The following is a 25607-nucleotide window of genomic DNA, read 5'->3' on the forward strand; positions in this document are numbered from 1 at the left end:
CTTACATTTGCTCATGCGTCCTGCCTTCTCTCTGCTCACACTATCCACGGGCCGCTAGCAAACATGGGGTGGAGAAACGCAAACAGCTCAGCCTGTCCCTGCCCGGCTGAGACAGACGAACTGCCGTTGTTGATCGGGTACGATATTGTCTCACAAATGGGATCTCCTCTTGGCCGATAGGACACCCCTGAGGGGTTGGACTGACGCGAGACGAGCCGTGAGCCAAGCTCTCGCACCCCACCCGGGAGCAACAGCAGCTACGTCAAGCCCCAGCCCTAGACCCGCCAGGGCGACGCCAGGTTGACGCCAGGGCCGTGTAGTGGTGCCCATGATTGGGGTGATTAGTGTGCCTGGGTGAGGCAACACGCACCCAACGAAGCTGAGCTCGCCTGGAGTACTTCAGCCGGGATCTCTGCGCCTCGAGCGCCTCTTTCTCCCAAGGCCCAACGAGGAAGTTCGAGGAGCAAACACCCTTCCCGCCCCCTGTCGGCTGTTGGCTGTTGGCTGTTTGTTTTCCATTGTTTGTCGCTGGTCTCGTGGCCGGTCGGTTGTCGATCTGGGACATGCGTGTCTGTCATGCGAATCTTCCCTACAGCAAGCATCTGTGCGCGATTTACCTCCGACAACCCATTTGCATGTCCATGTGGAATTGGAAACAGCATGAGTAGCGCCGATACCTGACGGATCATGGGGTGGGCTCGCCTGGCAGCTGGATGGTTGGCCATGCAGCGGCGGTACAGTACTGGTTAGGATGCAGCAATCCTTCTCGTGCCGATCCACATACTGTGATACGTGTCTAAGCCTCTTGGGATGAGAACGGCGCCAGATCTGCCAACAAGATCGAGAGGCGCCAAGGTTGATTGTGGTGGTGTTCGCGAGTCGCGAATCGTGAATCCAAAGGCTCGGCGTCGTGTAACGGCGGAGAGTGACGGATACAAAGGCATGAACCGCCGGGTCGGATGAATGGTTCCAGGCCGGCTCTAACGAGTCGAGCGACCAATGCCACGCTACAACAACTCCCCTGATAGTCTGGACGGTAAAACACGCCTGATGACCAGCCAGACTCTGCCGACATACTGCACGATGCAACGGCGGAAACGCCCGTCCAAGGCCAATTGGAGAGTTCGTAGAACTGGGCCGCCTCAGGGTACTAGCTTGTCGCTCCGTCGGCGCCGCGCTCAGTCTAAAGTGACCGGGGCCGAGTGTTGGGTACGTTCCACACCAGACCAGTCTCGGGGTAGCCACATGGCAATTGGCGGTGATGCAACTAGCCGCGCCTCGTTTCTCCCAGGTCCCTGTAACTCGTGCCAAAAGGCGACACACCCCCATCTCAAGATGGATCCATCCGACGGAATGAGATGAGACGGTCTCGAGGGGTAGGGTGAAAAGGGGGAGGGGAGCCCAGGAAGGTAAGGTAGGTAGGTACGGTACAACACCGTAAGTACATAGTAGCCGGCATCAAGTCAAGGGAGCACCATGATGGTGGCAACACTTTGTGGGCAGATAACAACAGACTAGATCTGCAGACGAGACGTGCTCGGGACGAATGTCGCAATGAAAGAAGAAATTTGATTTATGACTTTGAAGCTCCTCAATCTGCAAGAAAATGACTGGGGGGCCCGCCTCACCAAGGCGCAGCAATCAGGTCCCCCATGTTGCGGGTTCCGGCATCCAGATTTGGTTGCTTGTGTGAGACGGACACTCGCTCGCTGCCGTTGCCGGCGATTGGTAGGGATACAGTGGAAAACTAGTCGTGGTTGGCACCGATGAGCACTGCTGCTTTGTGACTTCTGGGCCTGATGTCACACTCAAAGTGCTCAGGGTGGCTTACACGAGAAACAAACATTGTCAGCAACTTGCTCGGCACGCATGAGGGGTAGTGAGGGAGAAGCAGAAGAGAGTGAGTGAGTGAGTGGATACAGAGTTGTCGTCGTCAACACAGCATCCAGGAACGAACCAAAAAAAAATAAAACAAGGGGTTTGTGGGGAGGGTGGGGGGAGTTGACAGACCAGGTTCCGCCATTGGTAAATTGGACTCGAGGCTCTATGGGACTCCCGTCTGGACCCATCTTCTTGCGGAATTCGAGCGTTGCTAGCATGGTCGCCACCATGATCCAGACGCTGTTGTCGGCCAGGAATCGGCCGACGCAAACTCTGTCCCCCGAGAAGGGTCTTATGAGAATCCAGAACCGCGACTAGAACATCCAATGTGGCATCAACGTACCGTCGCCCGAAGCCAAAGTTCCCAACCGGGAATGGCTCGCCCGCGCCGCCTTTGACCAGAGGCTCGTATCTATCGGGGTTGAAGTCGTGGGGCGCTCGGTAGATCCGCTCGTCGTGCGCCATGGCATGGGCGTTGGCGTAGACCACGGTCCTGGAGCTTATCAGACTCTCCCACGTCCCCCGTAACAATGCAGTGCCGGGACTCCTACCCTGCAGACAAGGTCAGCCGAGTTGCTTAAACTCTCATTGTGAATGCTCCGTACCTCTGGGAATGAACATGCCCTGATAGACGTCATCCTGGAGCGACTTGTGCGGGATCCCTGGTGATGTCACCAGCGTCAGTCCAGGCTACCGTTACAGGGTACTGGGTCCCCCTTCCAGCCCCAAGCCTTACTTACCTAGAGGGGCCAAGGGTGACCATCTGTGAAGAGCGGGTTCCTGTCAGACTGATAGAAATTTATCCAAGCGAACTGGGGCCGTACCGATAGATCTCCTGCACAATGTGCTCAATGTATGGCAAGGAAGCCCGGTCCGAAAAGTTGGGCAACCTATCGGGTCCGATGACCGAATCGAGTTGGCTTCGGGCTTTCTCTTGTATTTCGGGATGAAGAACCATGTTGAGGATAAAAATTACACATGTTGCCCAAGTCTGAAAGTTTGCTGCTCAGTAATCAAAATCAATCGTCATTCCAAACGTTGAACCCACCGTGTCTGCGCCCGCAATAAAGACTGCACCAGCAGCGCCCTTGATATCGTCGAGCGACCACTCTTGTTCTTGACCGTTTTCCTCGTTGCGTCTATACTGGCGTAAAAGCTCGTGTGCCAAAGATTCGTTGTCGCCGCGGTCATCCTTATCAAGAGTCAGTTCCCCGCTTACAACTTTCAGAGGTTGTCCAAGATATGCACAGCTAGTCAGTCAGTTGACTTACATGCTCAGACTGCGCTGCCGCGAATGGGACGTTGTGGAGTTTCTGGATAGCCCAACGCCACTGTCGTGCAAACCGAAGTGACCAGTCACGAACGATCCAGTCCGGCAAATGGCGAGCTGTGGATAGCGCATGAGTAACTCCAACCACGTAAAGAGGACCATGTGGGTTCTTTCTCGCCTTACCCAGGGGTACTAAATCAACGATGCTGTTGGCCGGAGCTCCGCCGTTGCCAGTGGCGTACATTGCGTCGTTGGCAATCTGGATGTACGGGTCATCGTCCTTGGGTACCTCAGTACCGTAGCTTACCTGGAGCACAATAGCCACAGCGAGTCGACGGAGCGAAGTCTCCCATGAACTGGGCTTGCCCATCATGTTGCGAACCGTCCGCCGAGCCTCGGTTATTTGCAGCTTGTGCCATCGACGAACGTTTGTGTTGCTGAATGAAGTCTGAAGTAGTCTTCTATGCATCTGCCATCGTCGTCCGTACGGGAGAAAGGTCAACGTTTTGCCCCAGCCCATGCTAAGCGAGACCTTTGTGTGAGCGTCCGAGGTACAAGTCCTGTCACTCATGCGACGGAGAATTTCGATTTGACTTACACCTCTAGTAAGGTGAACCTAGGTCGGTCGCAGAAGTTGGCCCCTTTCTTTTCAAGGACATCCCTGGCTGCTTCCACGCTGTTGAGGACAACGATGGAACGGCCAAGAGACTTGACATGGATGATATCCGAGTCTTGTCCATATTAGAGCCAGGGGTTCCCGAACCACCATGTCCTTAGATGACAATCAGGCTGTTACTCACCGTATTGTCTTGCCCACCTGGCATATGTTGCCGCAGTGTTCTCCTTTGGTATCAGACGAGTGTGGCCTAGAAGGAACTCGGCCGGGGGGCCAGGAGGTAGCGGTAGTGTGGGTTGAGCACGCCGGTGAACCAGAGCGAACCACATAACCGCAAGGACGATGGCTAGCTCAATAAGAGCCTTGGCTGTTGTGAACTCCATGTTGACGAGCAAAACTATGAGTTCGGCAGGAATGAAAAAAGGGCAAGGTCAGAATTGAACGAGCTAAGTAAACTCGGTAGAAGTGGTATTTGACAATTAGTCAGGGCACTCAGTAGTTGGTCGTTGTTTCTGTCTTGGGAAGGAACTGATGGGAGCTCTGATGGGGATGGGGATGGCTTCACACCAATCTGGGGACGGCCCCTTCCTCCAACTAAGATAGCACCCGCGCGCTGGGCTCCTTCCTTCCCTGCCTACATGCCTTGGCAGAGCACTAAATCACGCTGAGATGCAGCTTGCTTAGGTACTAGCAGTAGCAGTGATTCAAGCACCTTTCAACTCCAACCGAGAACGAGCCACCAAGGTTCACCTGATTTCTGAGCTCCAAGTTCAGGGCAGATTCCAATCGCGCCTACCTCGTCTGTCTGTTTGTCTGAATGAATCGTGGGGCCGACTCCGGACCGATGGGACCCTCTTGTCGCGGGGCCGCACCGGCGGCTGGCCCATACAGAGAGCCGGTACCAACTCCCATTATACGCGGCTTCAGCTGTTAAGAACATAGACTGTCTTTCCTCTTTCCTTGATCGACACTACACGCACCGTACTCTTCTCTCAGCTGGGCGAACGGAGAGACGTTTCGCGACGGGAGTTGGTCAGGAGAGACAGATGATGGGCCCGGGCTTGTCATCACCGACATTTGGACGAATACATGACCACGACGAAACTCTTGGCAGCTGTTTTGATGCCATGGAGTTGCAGACGGGATATGACACATGATGGCGCGGCTACAACCGACACCATGTTCATTCATGTTCCACTCGTCATTTTCTGCATCCAGCTCGGGGCAATGTTGCTGCGATGCTGGTTGACAGGTCTGGGCCTCACGGCTTCCACACACACTCCGTGCGCTCCCCGCGATTAAGTTACGGAATGATTAGCGGATTGTCTTTGCTAAGACCTTCGGCTCCGTTCCTCTGGAGCAGGACCCTTGCTAGTTGCGCCGGAGGGTCCTGCGTGCTTGGCCATCCATCAGGTAAGATGAGCCCGATCCAAGACACCCGTCATGATCCAAGACAACCGGGTCGCGCCATGAGCTTCCAAGGTCCCGGAACGAGGTCTCGAGAGAAAGGAGAGCCACTCAGATGGAAGTCGCAAAAGCTAACGTCTAGTTTCCGCGGTGAAGCGCCTCCTCGGCGACCTTTCTTTCCAAGTCCGACCACGGAGTGGAGCACCTCACCGCAATGCCATGTGCTTTGACATCAAGCTTGACGTGGTGGAAGAGTGGAGAGTGGCTACATACCGACGCTAAGTAAGGGCCGGTACTTGAGCTGAAGGGTTTTCCCAACCGCGAATGCTCCGTAGGCGAGTTACCCGACCCAGAGCTTTGCCGGGCTGGGAGATTCGGGATTCGGAGGACGTCCTTCTCGGTCACGGCATCAACAAATGCTGGCTAGTGCTGCCACGCCATAATGTGTGCTGCATATGGACCCTGTCTGTCCGAGTGACCATGAGACGGCTCGCCTGAGAGAAATACTTGACCGACAGAGTGGTACGAGGATTATAACAAACGACATATCATGGAGGCTTTGTTCGTCCTTGGATGTCTAGGATGCTTGGCCGATCCAAGTGGAGCAGTCGTCTTCATCAACCCTGGTTAGTGACATACTTGTGCCATCTGAGCAAATTTAGCTCTGATGAAACTGACTCTTGTTCACACAATCGTGTTTGTTAGTCCACTTAGTCATCTGAGACTAAGAGGCTGAACGGAGACCTAGAACGGGCGGAATACGCGAGTTCGATAGTGGCTTATTACTCGTAATATCTCAACTCGGAGTCGACGAGGAGCGGAAAAAACGAAGACCAAAAAGGGGCGAGGATGCGAGATGATGGGACAAAGCAAAGAGTCAAACAGAGGGGGCGGAAATCTTGCAGCTAGGGCGCATGCGACAAGCAGGTGTCAAAGATGGATGCCAATGGAGACACGCTGCATGGCACTTTCTTTCACAGCCCTAAGACGGCAAACAACTTGACAAGAGCCAAAAAGTACCTCATCCCCTCATTCACAGTGGGGAGATACCTGCCCACTAACGCAGCAGATGCTCCCAACTGTAAGCCACCACGCTGGTTGCGGGTGCCCGAGATTGCACCCTGAAGTGATGGAAAGTGGGATGGGATGGGATGGGGATGTGGGGGCATGATGATTGATTCTCGGGAAAGCGGGAGTTTGAGGCCCCCCTCAACCCTCGTGGTATGTACCTGCCTTACCAACAGATGCGCGGTCCAGGCCAAGTATGCCCCACTACAGATGCACGTTCCCCTCAGCGAGTAGCGTCAACCACGAACAGCCCTGACCTCGCCGCACCACACTACGTACAACATTCACTCAGGCCATTTTCATCCAGATCAACCAAGACACTGCTCAAGGGACAACCCAACCTCTAGGACCCCCAGCCAGCGCTGCATAGAACCCGCTGATCCGCGAACGAACTCGGCAAAAAGCAATTCATCCATCAGATCAGCCTTCAGGCCTGGCCGAGATCTCTACGCCAGACCCCCCTTCCGGACACACCTCCCCATACCTACCCAGGTCCAGTACCACGCACCACGCCCACGGCTCCCGATCCCCTTGACCTCATCCAACATTGCAAATCATCGCTTCTGCATACCGCCCATCATGGCCTCTCCCGCTAGCCTTCCGCGCATTACCATCCTGGGATCCCTCAACATGGACCTCGTCGCCTACGTGCCACATCATCCCTTGCCAGGTGAAACTCTCACCTCGAACCACTTCAACACGTCCCCCGGCGGCAAGGGCGCCAACCAGGCCGTCGCCTGCGGCAAGCTCTCACGCGCCGCTGACCTGACCAACGCCTCGGCCGTCGTCTCCATGGTGGGTGCCGTTGGCGCCGATCCATACGGTACCCTCCTGCTCGATAGCCTCCGCTCCTTCGGCGTCGCCGTCGATGCTGTTGCCGTCCGCCAAGACCAGAAGTCTGGCCTGGCCATCATCGTCGTTGACGAGCCCTCTGGCCAGAACCGCATCATCCTCTCGCCTGAGGCCAACCACTCTCTACGCCCCTCGGATTTCGAGTCCCTTCCTGGACCTCGTCCCGACCTTCTGATTATGCAGCTTGAGATTCCTTTTGATACAGTCATCCAGGCCCTGAAGGCTGCCAAGGCTGACGGCGTCCCCGTCCTCCTCAACCCGGCTCCTGCTCAGCCCTTGCCTGAGGATGCCTACGAGGGCCTGGCTCATCTCGTAGTGAACGAGACCGAGGCGGCCATTCTTGCATACTGTGCCGAGTCCGAGCTGGACGACCTCGACGGCTTGAACCGTGTTGGCCGTGTCTTTATCGATAGAGGAGTCCAGAACGTCATTATCACTCTGGGTGGCCGAGGCGTCTACTACGTCAACAAGGGAGGCAAAAGCGCGCTGCTTCCTGCCACTAAGACGACGGTGGTGGACACCACTGCTGCCGGTGACACCTTTGTTGGTTCATACGCCCTCGCTGTTGTTGCTGCACAAGGCGGCGACTTTGACATTGAGGCGGCCGTCACCACGGCAAACCGAGCGGCTGCCAAGACGGTCTCACGCAAGGGTGCTCAGATCTCTATTCCCTGGAAGGATGAGCTAGAGTAAAGGTAGACAGACGCAGCTTTTGTTCCGTAGACAACCAACAACAAAGAACCATGCCAGTTTCCCGCCCCGCCTGCTCCCGGGGCCGTTTTAGAACCAGGCCCCCCATCCCCATCGACTTGCGTCCTTCTTGCCTTTGGCTCGTGTCGTCGGCACTGCTGGCACTACTGGAACTCCTCCCTCCCGCGCCGGTCTGCTGCTGGCTTCGTGGTCCCGAGTCGCCGAAAAGTCGGCCATCAGGGGGAACAAGCCCCTGAGGGTCTCAGCCCCCAGGGAACGTCTCTTCCACAACGTGCTGCTCAGAGAGGCCCCTGATGGGACTCTTTGGTCCGAGTCCACCGGAGATTGGGGTCCCACGCAAGGGGTATTCCCTTTCCGTGGCCGTCCTGGCTGTGGTCCGTCCGTCCCCGCGTCACTTGCGGCCCGCGAAGGCGGCAGCCCTCCGCTCTGGGTCGATATGCAGGCCGATGCTGCGCTGCCACAGCTTGACGCTGCTCGCCTCACTTCTGTCTGCGAGGACGAGTATCTGACTCGATCGTGGTCTCGCTGAAGACTGGCATGTCTCAGAGGGATGAGGGGGGCTGCCGCATGGCCCGAAGCTGCCGACATGCGTCTACTGCGTTCGTCATCCTCCTCCAACCGTGACCACGCCGCTCGGGTAGACTGTGCTGGCCTCCGTGGGGCATAACGCAAGGCCGCAATCTGTCTCATCACGTCCCTCGCGCTCTCAACACCCTAGTGTCTCTCGATTAGCGGCAACAGTGGGTTCGGCGTCGGCTCTGGAGGAGGAGGAGACCACGGTGACATCGTATTGTGGAGTTTCACAGAAGCCATGGCCACTGTCTCAACTTTGCTTTGTATACTGAGCATGCCTTCGGCTTGGATGTCGATGTCCCTAGACGTGGGAAAGGCCGAGTGACGATACGATAGCCGCACCTCGATATACCCCACATGCGAGTTGCCCAGCTCCGCCTCTAGATCTTCTATGAGATCGTCCGATTGCTGTCGGGGGTTCCCTTGCTTCCCGTTTCGAATCCCTAACCTTACATCGACCTGCGTCTGAGTCAGGAGAAGGACACTAGAGCCGGCGTTAAGGGTTCTGCTGATAATCAGTGACTAGTCCACGTCGTCACCTTGGCAGCATCTCGCATCTCGCATCCCGCACTCACATGGGGAAGGATTGGTTCTGCAGAACCCGGACAACAGACGATTTTTCCGTTGGCAGGACTTGGACTTTCAAGTCGTAAAGGTGGCCAAATTCAAATGGGTCCCCTGGAGTGTCAGTGCCCCATTGTCCATGGCAGATAGCGTCCTTCTTTCAGACCTACCTTGCTGATCACACCCTGTGAGGCTCTTAGGGCAGCCTGACCGCTCTTGACAAGGCCCCGGCTCTATCACACTCTCGGAGGCAGACCAGAGTCGGCCAGAGACCTCGATGGCGGCCCACAGGCTGTGACGCCCAGGCTCGAGAGAAGTGGCCTCGGGCGTGATAACGATATGCGGTGCCAACACACATGACTGTCTAGGCTGCCGGATGGAAGCGAGGTTCGCCGCAGGAAAAGGGAGTTCGGACAAAGGCAATGCATGCCCTTCTCGGTAAGGTGCATGGAGCGTGGAGGGCAAAGTTCCCGCCAAAGCCGCCTCGTCACATATGTTGGATAAGGGGGGACGACTCTTGACAGAGCGCACCCCGTACCCAGCGGGAAAGGTGCAGGATGAGTCAGTTCTCTTGTCTGGATGGACCCTTGCATGTGCACCGCGCTGTGCTTGTCTTGTCTTCCTCACGGTCAGCTGGGGTGGCGGCGTGAGTCCAAACCTCCGAGGCGGACTTTGGTCTCTTGCCCAACTTTTTGGCCTGAACAAGGACTGACGATCATTCAAGTTTGCATGACCCGTGTCTTTCCTCACTTCCAGGTTTTCTTTTCCCGTAACTGCTTGATCTTGATCGAATCTTGGCTGTTTGAGTAGCACGGATGCCTTGTCTCCAGTGACATCGTGCTTCTGGCGACCTGTCATATCGCGCGGGTCCTTGCTAATGTTTCTATCACATTTCACAATCCTCAGAGGGCTCGGCTTCCCAAGCGGAAAGTTGCGTCCGCAAGTGTGAAAGTTCCTGTGTGGTGAAGTGTCGCCTATGGGAGTTGGCATGGTGAGCCCGTGTCTAGGAGTTGTAGCCGATTTTTTGAATCTTGCGCCGAAGAACCTGCGCCATTTTAGCATCTCGACCAAGAACAAAGATCGCCGGCTACTAACCCTTTCTTGCAGTGTTTTCGCCGAGGCCAGATGTTGGGGAGTTGCTCTTCTTTCTTGTAATAGTGTCACTTGTCCGTTCGGTTGCGCACATAGATATTCTGACTTTGGCGACTTGTGCAAGCACTCGAGAATACACGCAGGGAGAAAATAATAGAGACAATTAAAAACTCTGGTATTCCAAACTTGATTGATGTTCACAACGATTACAGATGGTGTGTTTGGTGGGCGAGTGGATAGGTAGTCATATTCAACCTACCAACTACAAGAATAACAAGATTTTAGTTTAGGGGTATCAGAGTGCTCTTGCTATGCAGATAGCAAATTAACAGAGACAAGGCAAGTGCTAGACTTGCATCCAATGCGAAGAAGCAGCGAGAGAAACTCCATCCTCCGTGGCCAAATTCTACCTTGCCCCAGGGTAGCTGTTGCGGCTTCAACAACGACACCTCGGAGGAAGGCGATATCTGAGGCATGCTATGGAACAAAGCGGAGGGAGCTGAATAAGAGCACCTGGAGTCCATTCATGGTATGAAATCACGCAGATTGTCCAAGCGTCCGGCGGAGATTCTCCTTGACCGAGTCTACGTCGTTGTCTTCCATGGGAAGGAATTTGATCTGCCGGCAGTTAGATAAGAGTCAACAACAACGTCCTGAGAATAAAACATCTCTTGCTTACCAGGTCATCAGCTGTATTCGTCCCGCCATAAAGGACAGGCTCCGACAAGCTCGAGGCAATGCCCTTCTTGACTCTGTCCTCCCAGACCCCATCCCAATTCCACTCCCCGGGATGTCGAGTGGTGATGGCAGGTGACGCAGGTGTCGCCTTGTCCTGCGTTTGCTCAGAGGCCTGCTCGCCTTCTTCCTTGGGCTTCTCCTCGCCTTGCGGTGGCGCGGCGGCGGTCTCTTCTGTCAGCTTGCCTGCTGCCCGCCGGTGCGTCCTCCAAGCATGCCAGGCACCCGGGTTCCCTGCTGCGGCCAGCGGTACCGAGTCCAGAACTTCCTCGTCGTCGAATGTGCTGCGGATGTAGTGTAGTACCTCGTAAGCCGATACACTCTTCTTCCCGGTTCGCATATAGGATGGCCTTCCCGCTGACGATGCAGGTGTCGTCGTGGCGCTCGATATGCTGCCGGTCGGACCTGGACTTGACGTTTGCTGTCCCGAAGTCCGTCGCGCTTCTATCATGCTCTTCCTTCCCCGACCGAACCAGTCTGGGAATCCATGCCGTAAGCTGAACCCCCCGGGGGGCAGCCGCTCCTGATCCGAGGCGCTCACGGTGCCGCTGTCTTCGATCTCGGTACTGTATACGTAGGTGGTCAAAGGCGTGATAAGGGGGTGGAACATGTCAGTCGAGAAGGTGACTAGGGGCGGTAGCTGAGGATAGGTGTCGGGAAAGGATATCTGGAACCTGAGGATGGCAGGACAATACGGGCCTGGGGAGGTCAGCGGACGCGCGGCTACATTGGGAAGCCGTTGGAGTCCTTACCTTTGCGGACAAAGAGGACGCCCGACCAGAGCGTGGCATCTCCCGGAGTAAGACTGACGAATATCCCTTCAGGGCAGGCCTGCTTGAGTCCGGTGCTGGTACTCCCCGTTAGCCCAGCCGCCAATGCCGCTATTCAGAGGAGGGGGGGGGGGCTTTGTACGGACAACTCTGAGAGGAGCTGCTGTTTGCGCAGCGACGGCAAGGCGCCCATCTTGACAGACGCCATTCTGCCTCTGAAACCGGCCGTTGAACCGGAAATAGCAGAACCAGGTCGCGATATAGCTGCTGAAGCGAGATGCTCGTGATTGAAACCCCCTGGAGCTTCAGGTTGCTTGTTGTCGGGCGGTGTAGGATTCTGCCGACTCCGATGGCGGGGTGTGTCATATCTGGTGGGGTCATGAGGCCGAGGCTTCTCTGATCGAGGATGACGATGAGAAGCTCGATAATCCATGATACTTGGTAGTAGACTTGCTCGTAGGGCGTTTATTCTTGCTTCTCATACGTGCTGGAAACTGACCAGCAGTTGTCTAATTCCCTAAGTAAACGCTCCATCATGAATAACTTGAAACTTTTTCACCCGTGCCTCCTCTTGATGGCGATATCCAGTCATGTAGAATACCCAAAAAAAAACTTAGTGACCGAGTCGTTGCTCAATCTTGGCCCTCTCCTGGTCACGGATCTGAGCCACCTCGTCTCTCGAGGCGTTGTATGAGGCCGTGACCTGGTTGAAGGGGTTGTCCGGGTGCTTCTCAAACTCCTTCCTGATCCTGTTCTTCCTCTGCTCCATGCGCAGCCCGACGCCGCTGCCGTCCTGCTTCATCTCCTGGAGACGTCGCTCCTCGTACTTGGCATACGCGGCGGGGAATCGTCGCTCGGGGTGCCTGTCGATCTTGTCGTTGTCGCCGCCCGTCGTCAGGGACAGGGCGTCCAGGGCGTTGTCGATACCGGATGCGCTGATGGCAGAGGGCTTGTCGTCGTCGAGCTGCGAGAGGTCGAGGCCGCGCGACCTCTTGACGGGGGCCTTGGACTTCTTGGGAGCCTTTCCGGGCGTGTTGGCTTCGTCCTCGGCGAGGAGGGCGTCTTTCTCGGCCTTCTTCTTGGCGGCTTCAGCCTTCTTGGCAGCTTCGGCCTCCCTGCGCGCAAAACATCGTCAGCTATCGGAACAAGATCCCAACGGGGGAGGAACGGCTGCCTACTTCTTTGAGTTGTTTTTGGCTCCCTTGGACCACTTCTCATCCTCAACCGCCGCCTTCTTGGCGTCCTCGGCAGCAGCCTTCTGAGCGGCGGCTTCGGCCTTGCGAGCGTTGCCCGCGACCTTCTTGCTATTCTCCTTCTTGCCTGCCATTGTCAACGATCGGGAAGTGGGCGGCGCGTATGTGTGTGTGTGTGTGGCTGAATGGAGGGGAGATGAGAGGCGTCAGCTTTGCGAAACACGGGCCCTTGTTTGCTCGAATATGACGAGGTCCGTCTCGGTCGGGTCTAGTCCAAGGAGGGATTTTCTTTGATGTCGTACTGTACTGTAGGTAGTTTGGTATAGATGGACCTGTTGGTGTGGGATCCTGGTGGTGCCCAAAGCTGATGCCTGGGTCCGCACCGGACAGTGCGACAAGGTGCAGAAGCCACACTTATGAGCACTGTATGCAGTGTGAGGCATCCATGACAAGGAGCCGTCAGTTAATGCGACAATCGCGGATCCATGAGATCCATTGAGGCTGGTAGACAATGGATCGATCTATTAGGTAATTCCCCAGCTTGGGCTTTTGCGCACAGTTCTTTATAATTTCTTTAACCAAAGACCCCTTTCAGAGTGTCCAGTCAAAGCGTCTAGTCTAGGTTTCCAACCATATCCGAAACATGCTCTCTCGCAAGCTCCCGTGGTAACAATATACGATGTGGACAACGCTTAATTACCTCACATCTGAGCGAGACGACCAACAGTCACAAGATCAAGTTCATGTCATGATCATGTCCAAGTAATATCCTACACCATATCCGCATCACATCAGCGTGCTTGAACCGTCACACTCGCTTAGAGGCGCCCAAGGGTCTCACAATAGTATTTCTGCAGGTGTGTGCTGACCGCCATGGCAAGCCAACTTGTGCCATCCATTCTACTTACCCATCTACCTGGCATTGTCCTCCGAGGTACTCTTCATCATTGTACCCCGACGTTGACAGCTAGATGCATCAATAGTTGGTTGGGCCCTTGTTCACATGCTGGTCTTCAGCCTCACTCGAACTCTTCTGATTGCCAAACATAGACCAATACTCCACATGGATCATGCAAGTTGGTGTTACACAGCATATGATGCTCCATATCTCCGGTCTTGGGAGGAGCTGTGAAGGTAGGTGGGCGCCGACGAATTGACTTTGGGAGCCAGATTTACCCAACCGTCACCGCCGCGTCACCGCCGCATCTGGGGGCTTCTGTCAGTGAGCCCGTCCATGTTTCGCCTACCGCCATCATCGTCGAGTCGGTATTACAACGATGCGTATCATGGCCAGTCCTAATACATGGCCTCAGTGATGGAAAAATGAAGCAACACTAGGTTGCTAAGCTTATGCATGCCGTGGTTGGTCGTAATCGGCCCGCGAGACCACCGCCCTCAAACCGCCTATTCCCCTTGAGGACTCTTCTGCTTCTGTCGTGCAGTTCCCGAACCACGGGACCGGGACACCCAACGGCGAGATGTCCTAAAGCAGCCCTACAGCGTGGTGATAGACGAGGGAGAGAGTGCGTGCCTCCCGGAACGGGGAACCGGCTCAATAGGATCCCATGGCCTAGATCGCTAGGCACATGGCTAACCAGGTTGGTTTGCTTCACCACCGCGCGACAAGAGCTGCTCTCACAACTTGACCAATTATTGCGCAAGCCTTGCGACCCCCGCATCCCGTGAAGGGTCGATAGGAGGTAAATCCGCGTCGAGTCATTCTACCGGCCGATAACTCGAGTGATAGCGTTGGTGGTTGAATATAGCTTCGGCTCACGATAACCATCTCCGATTCAGACGTGGGGAAGACCGTATTCGGTATCATCCATCCGACAGGCTGTGATGGCGTGAGTCCTGACAACCGGTCCGCAGGTGCGGCTGTGGTAAGCATCCATTGCAGCTCAGCCCTCCCCAGCACTGCTGAAGGCAACCAAGTCGCTGTGCCACGGTGAAGCCGAGGGGTTATGGATACATGCAGACTCAGTGGCCACCCGTATCCCTTAAAACCAGCTCGACAAGGAAGATATCCTGGAAGAAATGCGACATGTGAGGTTTCTTGACAGGGAGCCGGCTGAGATAAGAGTCCCCGCCCAATTGCACGTCGGGACTACCTATGATTAGAAATGCCTGGGTCAGCAGCGAATAGTTTCTCCGTTTCAACCCTGCGCGGTTGCCTGCGACGGTTCGACGAAGCTGGCCTCAAACGACATTCGTTGTCAAGCAAGACAGCACAGTCTGGGGTAAAATGCCGTTGCTCTTCTCGATTTGGCTTGCTACATGCCCAGAGAAATTATGAGCCGATTGCAGAAGTTCCTAGTCCTGAAAGGTGGCAAGGCATCCTGGTTATTGAAGCGAGTGGCTGATGAAGCTCAACTCAGCTCCCAGCGCCTCCCTTTTTGGACAGTATTCCTCTGTGTCTCGGTTGCAGTGTTCTCAAGGGTCAACGCCAATAATTGATAGCTCATCGAACCATGGTGATCCAAGGGTTTGGTGTATGGTCGAGTAATAAGGTGTGTTGAAGTTCCTGTGATGGACGACTTTGGCAGGCTATGGCAATTGCGGCTTAGGCCACTTCGCTTCCGTCACGATCGATCGGATTTCTATATGGGTTGTTAGTGACGTAAGTAGACGTAATGGGGGATTTCTGACAGCCAGACCGTCCATGAGGGAGAGTCTGGGAAGAAGCTTGGAGCGGTATAGCAAGAGTGTAATATCCCCCATAGTGCAGACCGCCTGTGTCTCTAAGGAAGAGGCTGAGCAGACATTCCACTGTGAGATGACTTGGCTCAATGCCGCCGGATGAGATCTGAACGTTTCGTGTCATCTCGCTCTCGGTTGAAAAGAAACCTTGGTTCGGAATACAACCAAGGGCCGCGGACCTTGTTGTTGCCAGAAATATCCACACGACGTGGCGCAACCGAATTCGATGATGCTCATGAGCTCCCGAGACCGCCTTGAATCACAAAGTCGTAAACGTACTCGGTACACGTATTGAAACACTTGCGGTAGCCATTCAGTAGGGGCGGATGTTCGGCTTCATTGCTGGACCAGAGTGTATTGTGCTGAGCCCCATGCCCCGGCTGGGATGACCCCATGGAAATTGCAAAACAGAAATTGCAATTGTGTCGCGGCCACATAGGCAACCAAGGCAACCAAGGCACTCTGCCATCCATAGACATGGCCAAGCGTTGAAGCGAGATGTGACAACTCAGCGAGACCGAAGTGGCAAATAAGTGACTCTAACTCTGCGACGGCGGGCGAGCCTCTGGCAAGATCCTGGTATTTGTCCGAAGGCCATCCATAATAACCCCAGCCGTGCAACATCGGCTGTGCCGCGGTGCGGTGCTGTGGGGGACTGAGTGCAAGATCCAAGCGCAGTTATGCTGCGTTGTCGGTGCAGCGGTAGTCGTCGGTCAACGGCAAGGGAAAGTGTGTATAGTAGCATCGGCTGCTCGGGCTCCTGGGCGTGATAGATCGACAGCATGGGCTCAGGGACGCGACCATGCCATGCAGGCTTCGCTTGAGGGCTGCAATTGCATGGACAAAGTCCCTGTAGGGAGTAATCTGCCGCCGCCGATAGAGGAGACGGTGAGGTTTGCTCACCGAGTCGGGCCCCAGCTGCGGCGCAGGCGGGAAGCAAGGCTGCAGACGGGAGATTGGGCTCGATCAGGTTCCTGGTGGCGCGCGACCTTGTTTGAGAGAAAGGAGACCCGGTGATCTGGAACAGCCCTGGTCCGTTTTGAGAACGCCAGATCAGCGAGATTTGATGTGGGCACGAAGCAGAGGCGCCCAAAGGAAGCTTCCCCGAGCGAGGTCCCAGCCCAAGCACGCAAGCCGCCAAGGCAAGGCAAGGCAAGGCCCAAGTGCCACCCTCTTGTAGACCAAGATCTACTGTGCTGCAAACGTCGGCCGTGGTTATTTCGGAGACAAGGACCGTCATTGCTTGAGTGTGGTGGACGTCATAGTTGCACCTCGCTTAGGACAGAGTCGACGCAAAGTAAAACCGCCAATTGGCCGTCCTGGTAGGCAGCTAGAGGCCGAGACGGCACGAGCGTCCTAAGCAAAAAGCAACAACCCGTCCAACAATTCCTTGCTGGTCGTCCAGAGGTTCCATTGAGCAGTCGTCGCCCGGGGGAGGTTGTGCTGCGTCTGCTGCATCCGTCCGGCAGCAAGGCATCCATGGACGAGAGGCGAGCGCAGCGCAGCGCAGCGCAGGAGGAGGGATTGCGGGTTACGGATTGCGGAGCCGGGCCTAGAGAGAGGGCAGTATGGAGCAGGTAGGGAGTAGCGAGGGCTGAGAACTGAGAACTGAGAATGCAGTCAAGTCTAGCAGAGCTATCTCGCTCGCTCTCCCTCGTCTTGCCTTGCCTTGTCGCCGCAAAGTATCTGGCAAGTTTTGCTCGACGCTTGCGGCCGTGCCAGGGTCTAAATCCAATTCGTCCGGATCGACAAGGCACGGTTCCCCGTCATGGGCAATTGACTGCAAATCACGGGATCCAGCGCCGCCCCTGCCAAAAATTGCTCCTTCCCCCTGCTGCGCACACCCCTTCTCGCTCCTACCCTCCCTCCATCTGTTCGCAAACTCCACCCAGCCAACCCTGGCCCCTTTTCGAAACCTTCGAGAATCCCAAGAAGAACCGGGGCGAACAGCGGTCAGTCCAACAGCCCCTGTCCTGTCCAGCCTGTCCCTCCATTCCAGCGCCTTCAGCTGCTGAACACGCCAGGACAAGGGCCTCTTGCAGCCCCAGAAGCCCCAGGGCGCCCCAGGAAGTGCGCTGGAGCTCACGGCCTACGCCGAAGGCTTGCGGGGTCATGGCAATCAACACGAGATGACGGATGGATCCTCTCATTTCTGCCATGAGGAGTTGCTGAGTGTGGTGCTGTGCTCTGGCACAAACGCACCGTTGCACAGAGTTCTCTGACCCCCCAAGAGGGCCGGCCTCGACGAATAGGCGTCGACCACAAACTCGACTACCTCTGTCTGCCGACCGACGTGCTGCAGCCTTCAAGTCCCATCCATCCAAGGATGGATGGATTGATGCCGCTCGGTGATCCAAGTTTTGCTCAGGCCATCACCCTGATGCTTTGCGCTCCCTGCGTCTGCGTACGTGATCAGTACAAATCGAGCCATCCGGACTGCTGGGTTCGACTTATCCGTACGTTTCTGAAACATGATGCACAAGTATCCCACCTTTGTCTCCCCCCTTCGCCTTTCCTTTGTTTCTTTTGACAGGAGGTGTTGCTCCATCTGTCACTCCGTAGTCCATGACTTGGACTCGCTCCTCGCTTCGTGTACGGTACGTATTGACGGATGCATCAGATCAACCCAGTCCACCGGGACGCTCGCCCGCCGCCCCCTTTTCCCCTGAGGCCAACTTGGCCCGCTTTGCTCTTTGGACCACTCGGCTTCTCCCCTCAAGCGGGGCGCCATGCGACGGGTTCCCAGAGAGGTAGCCTTCTCGTAGCACGAGACCTGCCGCGGGTGAATTCAGAGGTACCGACAAACACTCCTCGGGTTCCACTTAAGAGCCCGGAAGCCAGGAAGAGGGCCCGGAGGCTCGCAAGGATTCAAGGTGAAAAGGGAGGCAGGCTATTGGACGGCGACAAGCGCCCGCGCTCAATGATGACGACAATAGAATTTTGAACTCATCCACGGCTGACGCATTGCGGCCATGGCCTCTGCCAAAGCCGAGGTCTCTGAATGTTGTGCAACAGGTCAGAATTCGTATGGCCAACGGGAAGGAAAAAAAAAAAAAAAAAAAAAGCAAGACCGGCACTGCTTTAGGCTTCACCGATGATATGACTCTACACTTGCAGATGCAAGGCGGATCTGGCACATACTCGGCAGGTGCCTGAAGGCGTCCACGTCGTCGGTATCCATTTGAGTCTATTTTCAAGTGCCTACTGCACAACATGCATACATATGAGAGGGAGCCACGGCGCGAGAAAAGCCAGAGCGGTGCTATGCCACTTCCGTGACAGCCAGCCGCAATTTCGCAGTGGGGAGCAGGGCACAGGGCCTGGATTGAGCCACTGATTACACAGGTCAACGCGCACCTCGAGCTCGGATGCACTGGCACGACGGGAGGGAACACAACATGGGCCAAGCTCAAGCTGCTGCTTGCTTCTGCACTGCACCTGCCCCGGGCCGGCATTGTCAAACTCGGACCATGTGTACGCAATACCGGCGGGCTTCGCATGGGGAGACACGATCCCCAGCAAAGGGCGACTCCCGAGAGGTGAAATGCCTCCTACAAGGCACAGATAGTTGCATCCAGCATCTCGACTGGTTGAGACCAGGTCTTGTATCTGTGGAGTCGGCAGCGCGCTTCCGGCACTCTTGTCGTTCGGGGATGGGGGCTGACGGCCCAGCGGGTTGGGTGCGAGTGGGCCTTTGGATCACTTCCAGAAACGAGTCAAGGAGGCCACTGGTGCTGGCGTGGGCCTATTCGTGTTGCCCAATTTCCGGGCTCGAAGCCCTGACTTGAAACCACCACAACCACAAACCCAGCACATCACCGCCAGTCTCAGCTCTAAGCTGGGTTCCAGATGGGTGGCTGGAGCGCCGCACCACCGGCTCCACGTGCCTGGAGTAGGCGAAGGGTCCGGTAGGGCATGGCGGTGACAATGTCTCGGGTTCCTGATGAGATACACCTCACTTTCAACCGCGACCCCTTGCTTCCCCGTACCCGGCTCCCTTTCCTCAACGCTCCTGGTATGGGGCTCGGGGTGTCAAGCAGGCTCACCCGCCTCGCTTACTACGTGCCAGTGTTACTATGGACATGCATTCTATTCTGCCTTCTTTGCCGCCTCTCCAGGATTCTGGTTCTGACCGAGGGCAGTGTAACTGATCGGGGAGTAGATCTACACCGTTTCTTTCAGTGTTGACGGGGGAAACTACGGTCAACGAGGACAACACGTCAACTAGGCATACGCCATGCTTCTCCTGCTATGCCTACCTTATTGTCATGGCATGGCATGGCCAGAAGCTGTCTCTGCCTGCCGGCCGGATCACTTCCAGACCATTGTCGTCAAGGAGCCTGGAAGTCTTCAAGGCTTGTGCCCCGCCCTTGCTGCGGATGATGTCCCTATCAGTCATGGGCAGGTGCAACATCATCCGCATGAGGATTTTCTCGAGCTTGGCGGCCATCCCCAACCCGGGCATCTCGGCCTAGATACGTCTTTTTCGGCCGACTGATACATGAAAGGACGCATCTGCTCCGAGATCATTTCGTGCTTCTCAACCTCGTCTTGTGACAAGTCAGGGAACGGGTGGCCCCGCAGCACAGCACAGGCAGGCAGGCGTCTCATCGCTAATAATACCCAGCCTGGTCTTCCGAGGTTATTCATGGAAGTTCTCGTACTGCAGCAAAAAAGCACTTTGCAGTTGTTGCTTGTCCTGTTGTCCTGTCCTGTCATTCCCGTGTTCGGATGTGACAAGCAGTGAAACATGTCAGCGGTGCGACAAGGCTGCTGTGCTATAACGGTGCTGGCAATGCAGCCCAATCCCGAATGACTCCTATGTGCATCCGAGTCATCTGCTGACCATGCACTTTGTCGCGCCGCAGATTCAAACGTACCGTACCCACGCGGGATGGGATAGCATGAGACTCGGAGTGGGAGGGAGGGTCTTTGTTTGGCGAATACGTCGGGCAGCGTCGATGACAGACTCGAGAATGACAACAAGAACAACAACAGGTGAACAACACACGATGAATGGAGTCGGAATCCCCATGGGCTGCTGGTTCCTGTGGGTTGTCCGAGGCCGCGGGGGATATACTACAGTCAAAAAGAGAAAACTACAGGATAGTCAACCTCTCCTATCGGATGTCCTGGACCGATATCTCTACTCAAAGGGATCTCTGCCCAGGCCGACGTCACCACACGTCGCACCGCCAAGGCCAGGAGGACGGGCCATGCCACGCCATGTGCCCTGACAATTGGTGGTGCTCGCGCTCTGTGTATCGCTGAGAGCCGTGTGGGAGTTTGGCCGTCACCGAGGAGGGTGGCCCTTTGGGCAAGTCTTCCCTATTGCTGCTCCACAGCTGGGCTGAGGCGACTCCGGGGGACGTTTCCGTGTGACCACAGGCTTGCCGCTGGGACCGTTGTTCACTTTTCACCGCCTCCCATACCCATCATCTTTGTCAGCGGGTGCGAAGGTCAGCCTCGTTTCTAGCAGCCAATGCCGTAAACAGGTTGACTGACCGCATCGACCCTGCATCTTAGTTGTGTCAGTCATGAAGCGGTGGCCTCGCTCATCATCAGCAACAACAGCATCTCCCTGGCTGCCTTTCTGACAAGACATGATCCATCCAGAGCCAAACAAAGCCAACAAAAGCCAACAGCAACTGCGAGATTCATAGCCACGCGACGGAAATGCCGGGGTAGGACGCTTAGCGCCATGTAGGCTCCGAATGTCGCGCCCAATAATTAAGCTCCAACCCGGCCGTCAGCCCATGGCGTTTTGCTCGACACACGTCCCCGTCCGGCTTCCGCCCTGTCGAACCGGCGAGTGCTCGGCCCCCTGCAAGTCTCCAAGGACAACAGGCACCCCTGGCCAGGTACCTACGAGGTACATTCATGGCTTGGCAAGGTGGACGCTCGCTCGGGGACGCTCTGAGGGCCCCATCTCCTTGGGACCCAGCCCGCCAGACGACCGATTCACTTCGCAAGGCCAGTCCGCCCTGTCAACCAGGGTGCCTCTTGCAGGATGGCGTCCCGGTGCCCTGACGCCCCACTGTCCATGTCATGCCCAAGAATTTGGAGCCGTTCGCCGCATCGCCTTGGTGTTGGACAGGAGATTTGCCCTCTTGTGCTCATGTCACCGCTCGTTCCAAGCTTGGGTCTAGGTAGGTAATTAATTCACTCCAAGATGGCCCATGGTGACATGTACCCCAGTCTGTCCGGCCGGGTCGAGGGGTGTTGCTACTACCGCTCTCTTATAAGTTATCCACCCCATCTTGGATCCTTCTCTTTTCCTTCTGTGAACCTTCTACGACCATTTGCTTTATTAGTCTCCCTTCTCCCCCCGCCACCTCGAGCTCAGTTGCTTTCTCTTCAACCTCTTGACTGGCACGAGTCTCCTATTCAGTCTACACAACAAGCACCCCTCGCCAGCTTGCTCGTGTCTCTACTGTCCCACCACCAACAACCACAGTTATCCACCCTACCGACGACGACATCTACAAGGGCACTTGATGCTCTAGTATATACACCACGAAACCGATTCAGACAGACAACTTGCGGCTGAAACTGTGTCACGCAAGGAGACAGATCTCATCCACCACGGGATTCGTGTAGGACGACAGAAATTTTTGGGTCAATTGCATCAAATCAAGCAGATATGGGGAGGAGTCGTCACATTTCCGCGGCCAACCGCGGCCAGAAGCAGCTCCCTCCGTTTCCGACAAAGCAGATGTTTGTTCTAGGTATGACGCCTCGCACATCTAGCCCCTTGGCGATTCTTGGACTGACAAGGAGCAGCATGCTGCAGGATATGCGAGCCCATCGCATTCATGTCCATCTTTCCCTACATCTACTACATGATTGAGGATTTCAACATTACCGATGATTCCAGCAAGATTTCAGTTTACGCCGGCATGGTCACCTCTGCCTTCACTCTGGCCGAGTTCTCGACAGGAGTTCTATGGGGACGACTCAGCGACAAGATTGGACGGAAACCTGTGCTCCTGTTTGGCCTTCTTGGAACTGCTCTGAGCGTGCTTGTTTTTGGATTTGCCCCCAGTCTGCCCGTGGCTCTTTTCGCCCGTGCTCTGGGTGGTCTTCTCAACGGGTGGGTTGTCTTTTGAAGCCATTGAGAGCGCTAGCTGACTTGAGACCAGTAACATTGGTGTTCTCCAAACCACAGTCGCTGAACTTGTTACTGTTAAGGAACAGCAGCGTAAGTTCTTGTTTACCAGCTGTGGAATCTTAAGACTAACTTTCCCGCAGCACGCGCCTATACTATCATGCCAATGGTCTGGTGCATTGGGTAAGTGCAGAAAACTGAAGCCTTTTGGGATTGCGAGACTAATCCGGGCATCTAGATCCATCATTGGCCCCATGATCGGAGGAGCTCTCGCCAGACCTTGCATCAGCTACCCCGAGATCTTTGCCCGCGGAACCATCTGGGACCGATACCCTTACCTCCTTCCTAACCTCTTCAGCGCCGCTACCGTCTTTGTTGGCGTCATTATTGGACTCCTCTACCTCGACGAGACTCATGCTGAGAAGAAGACCCAGAGGGACCGTGGACGCGAGATTGGTGACTATCTCGCCAAGCTGTTCGGCAGAGTGACCAAGTGCAACGGACGAGGACGCGCCCCCGAGAAGCAGGCTCTGCTCGACGGAGAGCGTCACGTCAGCTACGGTAGCCGCCACGGTTCTTCGAGCTCTGATGAAGAGGACGAGGCTCTGCCCGCATATCAAAGCCAGGAAAGCTCGCCCCGACTCGCTCCCATGGATGACACCCGATCTCTGGAGTCCCAGCCCCTCGAACCTATTGTGCAGGAGAAGCCCAAGACCTTCACCAAGCCCGTCATCATGAACATTATCTCGTACGGCATTCTTGCTTTGTAAGTGTTTGTCGCCGCTTATTGTTGGTGTTGTGTCTAATCTGTTCTCGCGTAGCCACACTATGACCTTCGATCAGCTCTTCCCAGTCTTCCTCAGTACCGCCCGACCCGAGCACCCTGTCCATGACCTCCCTTTCCGCTTCACTGATGGATTCGGACTCGAGACCAAGGTGATTGGATTCATCATGTCGGTTCAGGGTCTCTACTCGCTCTTCTCCAACTACCTGATCGTTCCCCCGGTCACTCGACGACTGGGCTCTCTGCGCCTCTTCCGACTCCTGGCGTTTTCTTACTTTGCGTTGTACCTGGTCACGCCGTATCTGGTGCTGCTGCCCGAGCCGATGAGGATGCCGGCCATCTACCTGCTCGTCATCTGGAAGTGTACCTTTTCGACCATGGCCTACCCCAGCAACGCTATCCTGTTGGCGAACTCGGCGCCTTCGAAGCAAGTCCTCGGCACTATTAACGGTATTGCGGCCTCGACCGCTAGTCTGTGCCGCGCTCTAGGGCCAACCCTGTCGGGACTCCTGTACTCGTTGGGTCTCCAGACTGGATACTCGGGACTTGCATGGTGGTTCAGTGGACTCGTGACCATTGTGGGAGCGTATCTGAGCTCCCAAATCACCGAGGGCGGACCCCAGGAGGAGGCAGTGATGCCAGAGGAGGAAGACCCGCTCATGGATGAGGGTCTCTTCACGGACTACGATGGCGACGACGACAGAGTTTGAAGAATCATCCATCATCGATCGACATGAAACAGCGGCATACGATTTTATTTACACACCCGGCGTTTAAACGTTTCGAAACAAGCAAGCAAGCAAAAGGCGAAGGAAGACTCGAGACGAAAACTTTGGTGACATTTCTTTTCCCGGGATGGATCCATTGCATTGGATGGATTGTACAAAGGGCACGCACGCTTACGTCGAATAATACCCCTTTCAAGACAGCGACGACGACGGAGCATGGAACAGGCGTTTTTGCAAAACAAAAAAGAAGGATTGATCTGCTTGGGACATTTGAAGGTTCCATTTTCTCATGAAACATAGACTTACGGATTGGGTTCGGCGACGGAATTGGCGACAAGTAGAAGGCAAGGATGGGAAACGGGCGGAGTGATGGGTTTGAGCAATGTCTTTTTTTTTTAATGGATTCGCTGTACGGCCGACAGCACCATGCGCAACCTGCATCGCCGACGATGAGACCCAGGGGGTCCGACGGGGGCGTTGATGTATGAGTACGAGCACAATGGTGGTCCTAGAGGTGTCGACGGCTTTGGTTTATTTCTTTCTGCTTGGGAATGGATCTATGGAGAGTTCGAACAAGTCTGGCTACCTCGCGGGACCGAGACTGGCGGTGTACGAAGTAGATGGTGTATCTAATTGGCAGTAATCTGATGACTGGCCTGGCCTCATTTTGAGCAAGACGTCGATAATTGTGCAGTGGTGAATAGTGAGGTGAATTGTATTGTCTTGTATCCGTAGGTAGTTGGCGGTCTATTCGCAACCTACCTCCCTATTACCAGGTATAACAACTAGACATGGCCGCGGATCTGCTGCCGATGCGCAACCGAGCATCGGGGCCTGGTCTTGATACGCTTCATATGTAGAAGGACTCGCTACAAGGTGTTGTGCGCATCGTCGCATTGCGTACAGCTACATGATGGCCAGGTCTCGGCGGGCAGGGAAGGCATGTCGAATTCCGCATTCACATGGAGGGAATCAACTTCCAAGCAAGCAAGCAGCCCATGCCGTGTCGAGACTACCTATCTCCAGCCTGAATGAAGTAGGAGGCCCCGGCGAAAAGACGGTGGCCGTTGAAGCAAGCCGGGGCCGGTGGGACCGAGAAACAGGGGATGGAGGCAGCGCAGCGTCAACGACAGCAACGACATGGCATGGGTGGTCAAGTCGGCATCCAATCCCTGGTGGAGACACAGACAGGTAGAGAGAGGGGAGGGGATGGATAGAGAGAGCCTCGGGGTCAAGTTTCACATTAAAAGAGCAGAGCAGACTGAGCTTTTTTTTATGTCGCAGACAAGGGGTGCACGAACCTTCATGTCAGCCCTCTAGATGCAGCGCGCGCCATGGTGGTGATGTTGGTTGTGCTACCCACCTTGACCAGTATGGAAAAGAGGAAGAAGGGGAAATTTTTCTGTGAATGGAAGGGCCTCGGGGGTGGTTAATCCCTTGATCCCTGGCATGGGGAACAGGCAGGGTTGGAATCGAATCGGCTCTTGGAAGACGAGGAGGTCCTTGCAAGACAGATGGATGGATGCTTGCTGGGTTCGGGTCTGGACTACACAAT

At 55.5% G+C, this 25607-nt stretch overlaps 7 protein-coding genes across 7 annotated transcripts; 3 read left to right on the top strand and 4 right to left on the bottom strand.

The window, feature by feature from the left end:
- Positions 1-1747: 1747 nt before the first annotated feature.
- On the bottom strand, positions 1748-2346 carry LRP88_13796 (uncharacterized protein; the record flags this gene model as incomplete). Its single annotated transcript, XM_083250152.1, has 3 exons — positions 1748-1826; positions 2011-2154; positions 2225-2346. 3 exons carry the CDS (start codon positions 2344-2346, stop codon positions 1748-1750), a joined length of 345 nt encoding a protein of 114 aa, XP_083094486.1.
- Positions 2347-2384: 38 nt separating this feature from the next.
- On the bottom strand, positions 2385-4150 carry LRP88_13797 (cytochrome P450; the record flags this gene model as incomplete). Its single annotated transcript, XM_083250153.1, has 9 exons — positions 2385-2425; positions 2487-2543; positions 2622-2644; positions 2706-2872; positions 2930-3073; positions 3153-3268; positions 3335-3672; positions 3750-3882; positions 3952-4150. 9 exons carry the CDS (start codon positions 4148-4150, stop codon positions 2385-2387), a joined length of 1218 nt encoding a protein of 405 aa, XP_083094487.1.
- A 2671-nt stretch (positions 4151-6821) lies between these two features.
- Positions 6822-7787, top strand: LRP88_13798 (Ribokinase-like protein; the record flags this gene model as incomplete). The annotated part of the gene is made up of 1 exon (XM_083250154.1): positions 6822-7787. One exon carries the CDS (start codon positions 6822-6824, stop codon positions 7785-7787), a length of 966 nt encoding a protein of 321 aa, XP_083094488.1.
- A 127-nt stretch (positions 7788-7914) lies between these two features.
- LRP88_13799 (uncharacterized protein) lies at positions 7915-8334 on the top strand (the record flags this gene model as incomplete). Its single annotated transcript, XM_083250155.1, has 1 exon — positions 7915-8334. The coding sequence occupies one exon, from the start codon at positions 7915-7917 to the stop codon at positions 8332-8334; it is 420 nt and encodes a 139-aa protein (XP_083094489.1).
- A 2237-nt stretch (positions 8335-10571) lies between these two features.
- Positions 10572-11732, bottom strand: LRP88_13800 (ubiquitin-conjugating enzyme/RWD-like protein; the record flags this gene model as incomplete). The annotated part of the gene is made up of 4 exons (XM_083250156.1): positions 10572-10652; positions 10714-11468; positions 11522-11616; positions 11686-11732. The coding sequence occupies 4 exons, from the start codon at positions 11730-11732 to the stop codon at positions 10572-10574; spliced, it is 978 nt and encodes a 325-aa protein (XP_083094490.1).
- A 420-nt stretch (positions 11733-12152) lies between these two features.
- LRP88_13801 (coiled-coil domain-containing protein 124) lies at positions 12153-12866 on the bottom strand (the record flags this gene model as incomplete). The annotated part of the gene is made up of 2 exons (XM_083250157.1): positions 12153-12654; positions 12718-12866. The coding sequence occupies 2 exons, from the start codon at positions 12864-12866 to the stop codon at positions 12153-12155; spliced, it is 651 nt and encodes a 216-aa protein (XP_083094491.1).
- Positions 12867-22075: 9209 nt separating this feature from the next.
- LRP88_13802 (major facilitator superfamily domain-containing protein) lies at positions 22076-24034 on the top strand (the record flags this gene model as incomplete). The annotated part of the gene is made up of 6 exons (XM_083250158.1): positions 22076-22160; positions 22216-22525; positions 22575-22633; positions 22684-22723; positions 22779-23306; positions 23362-24034. 6 exons carry the CDS (start codon positions 22076-22078, stop codon positions 24032-24034), a joined length of 1695 nt encoding a protein of 564 aa, XP_083094492.1.
- Between the last annotated feature and the right edge of the window lie 1573 nt (positions 24035-25607).

This window comes from Fusarium phalaenopsidis (genome assembly GCF_050370095.1).
Source record: "Fusarium phalaenopsidis strain FUZ10S chromosome Unknown contig_32332, whole genome shotgun sequence".
Taxonomy (NCBI): domain Eukaryota; kingdom Fungi; phylum Ascomycota; class Sordariomycetes; order Hypocreales; family Nectriaceae; genus Fusarium; species Fusarium phalaenopsidis.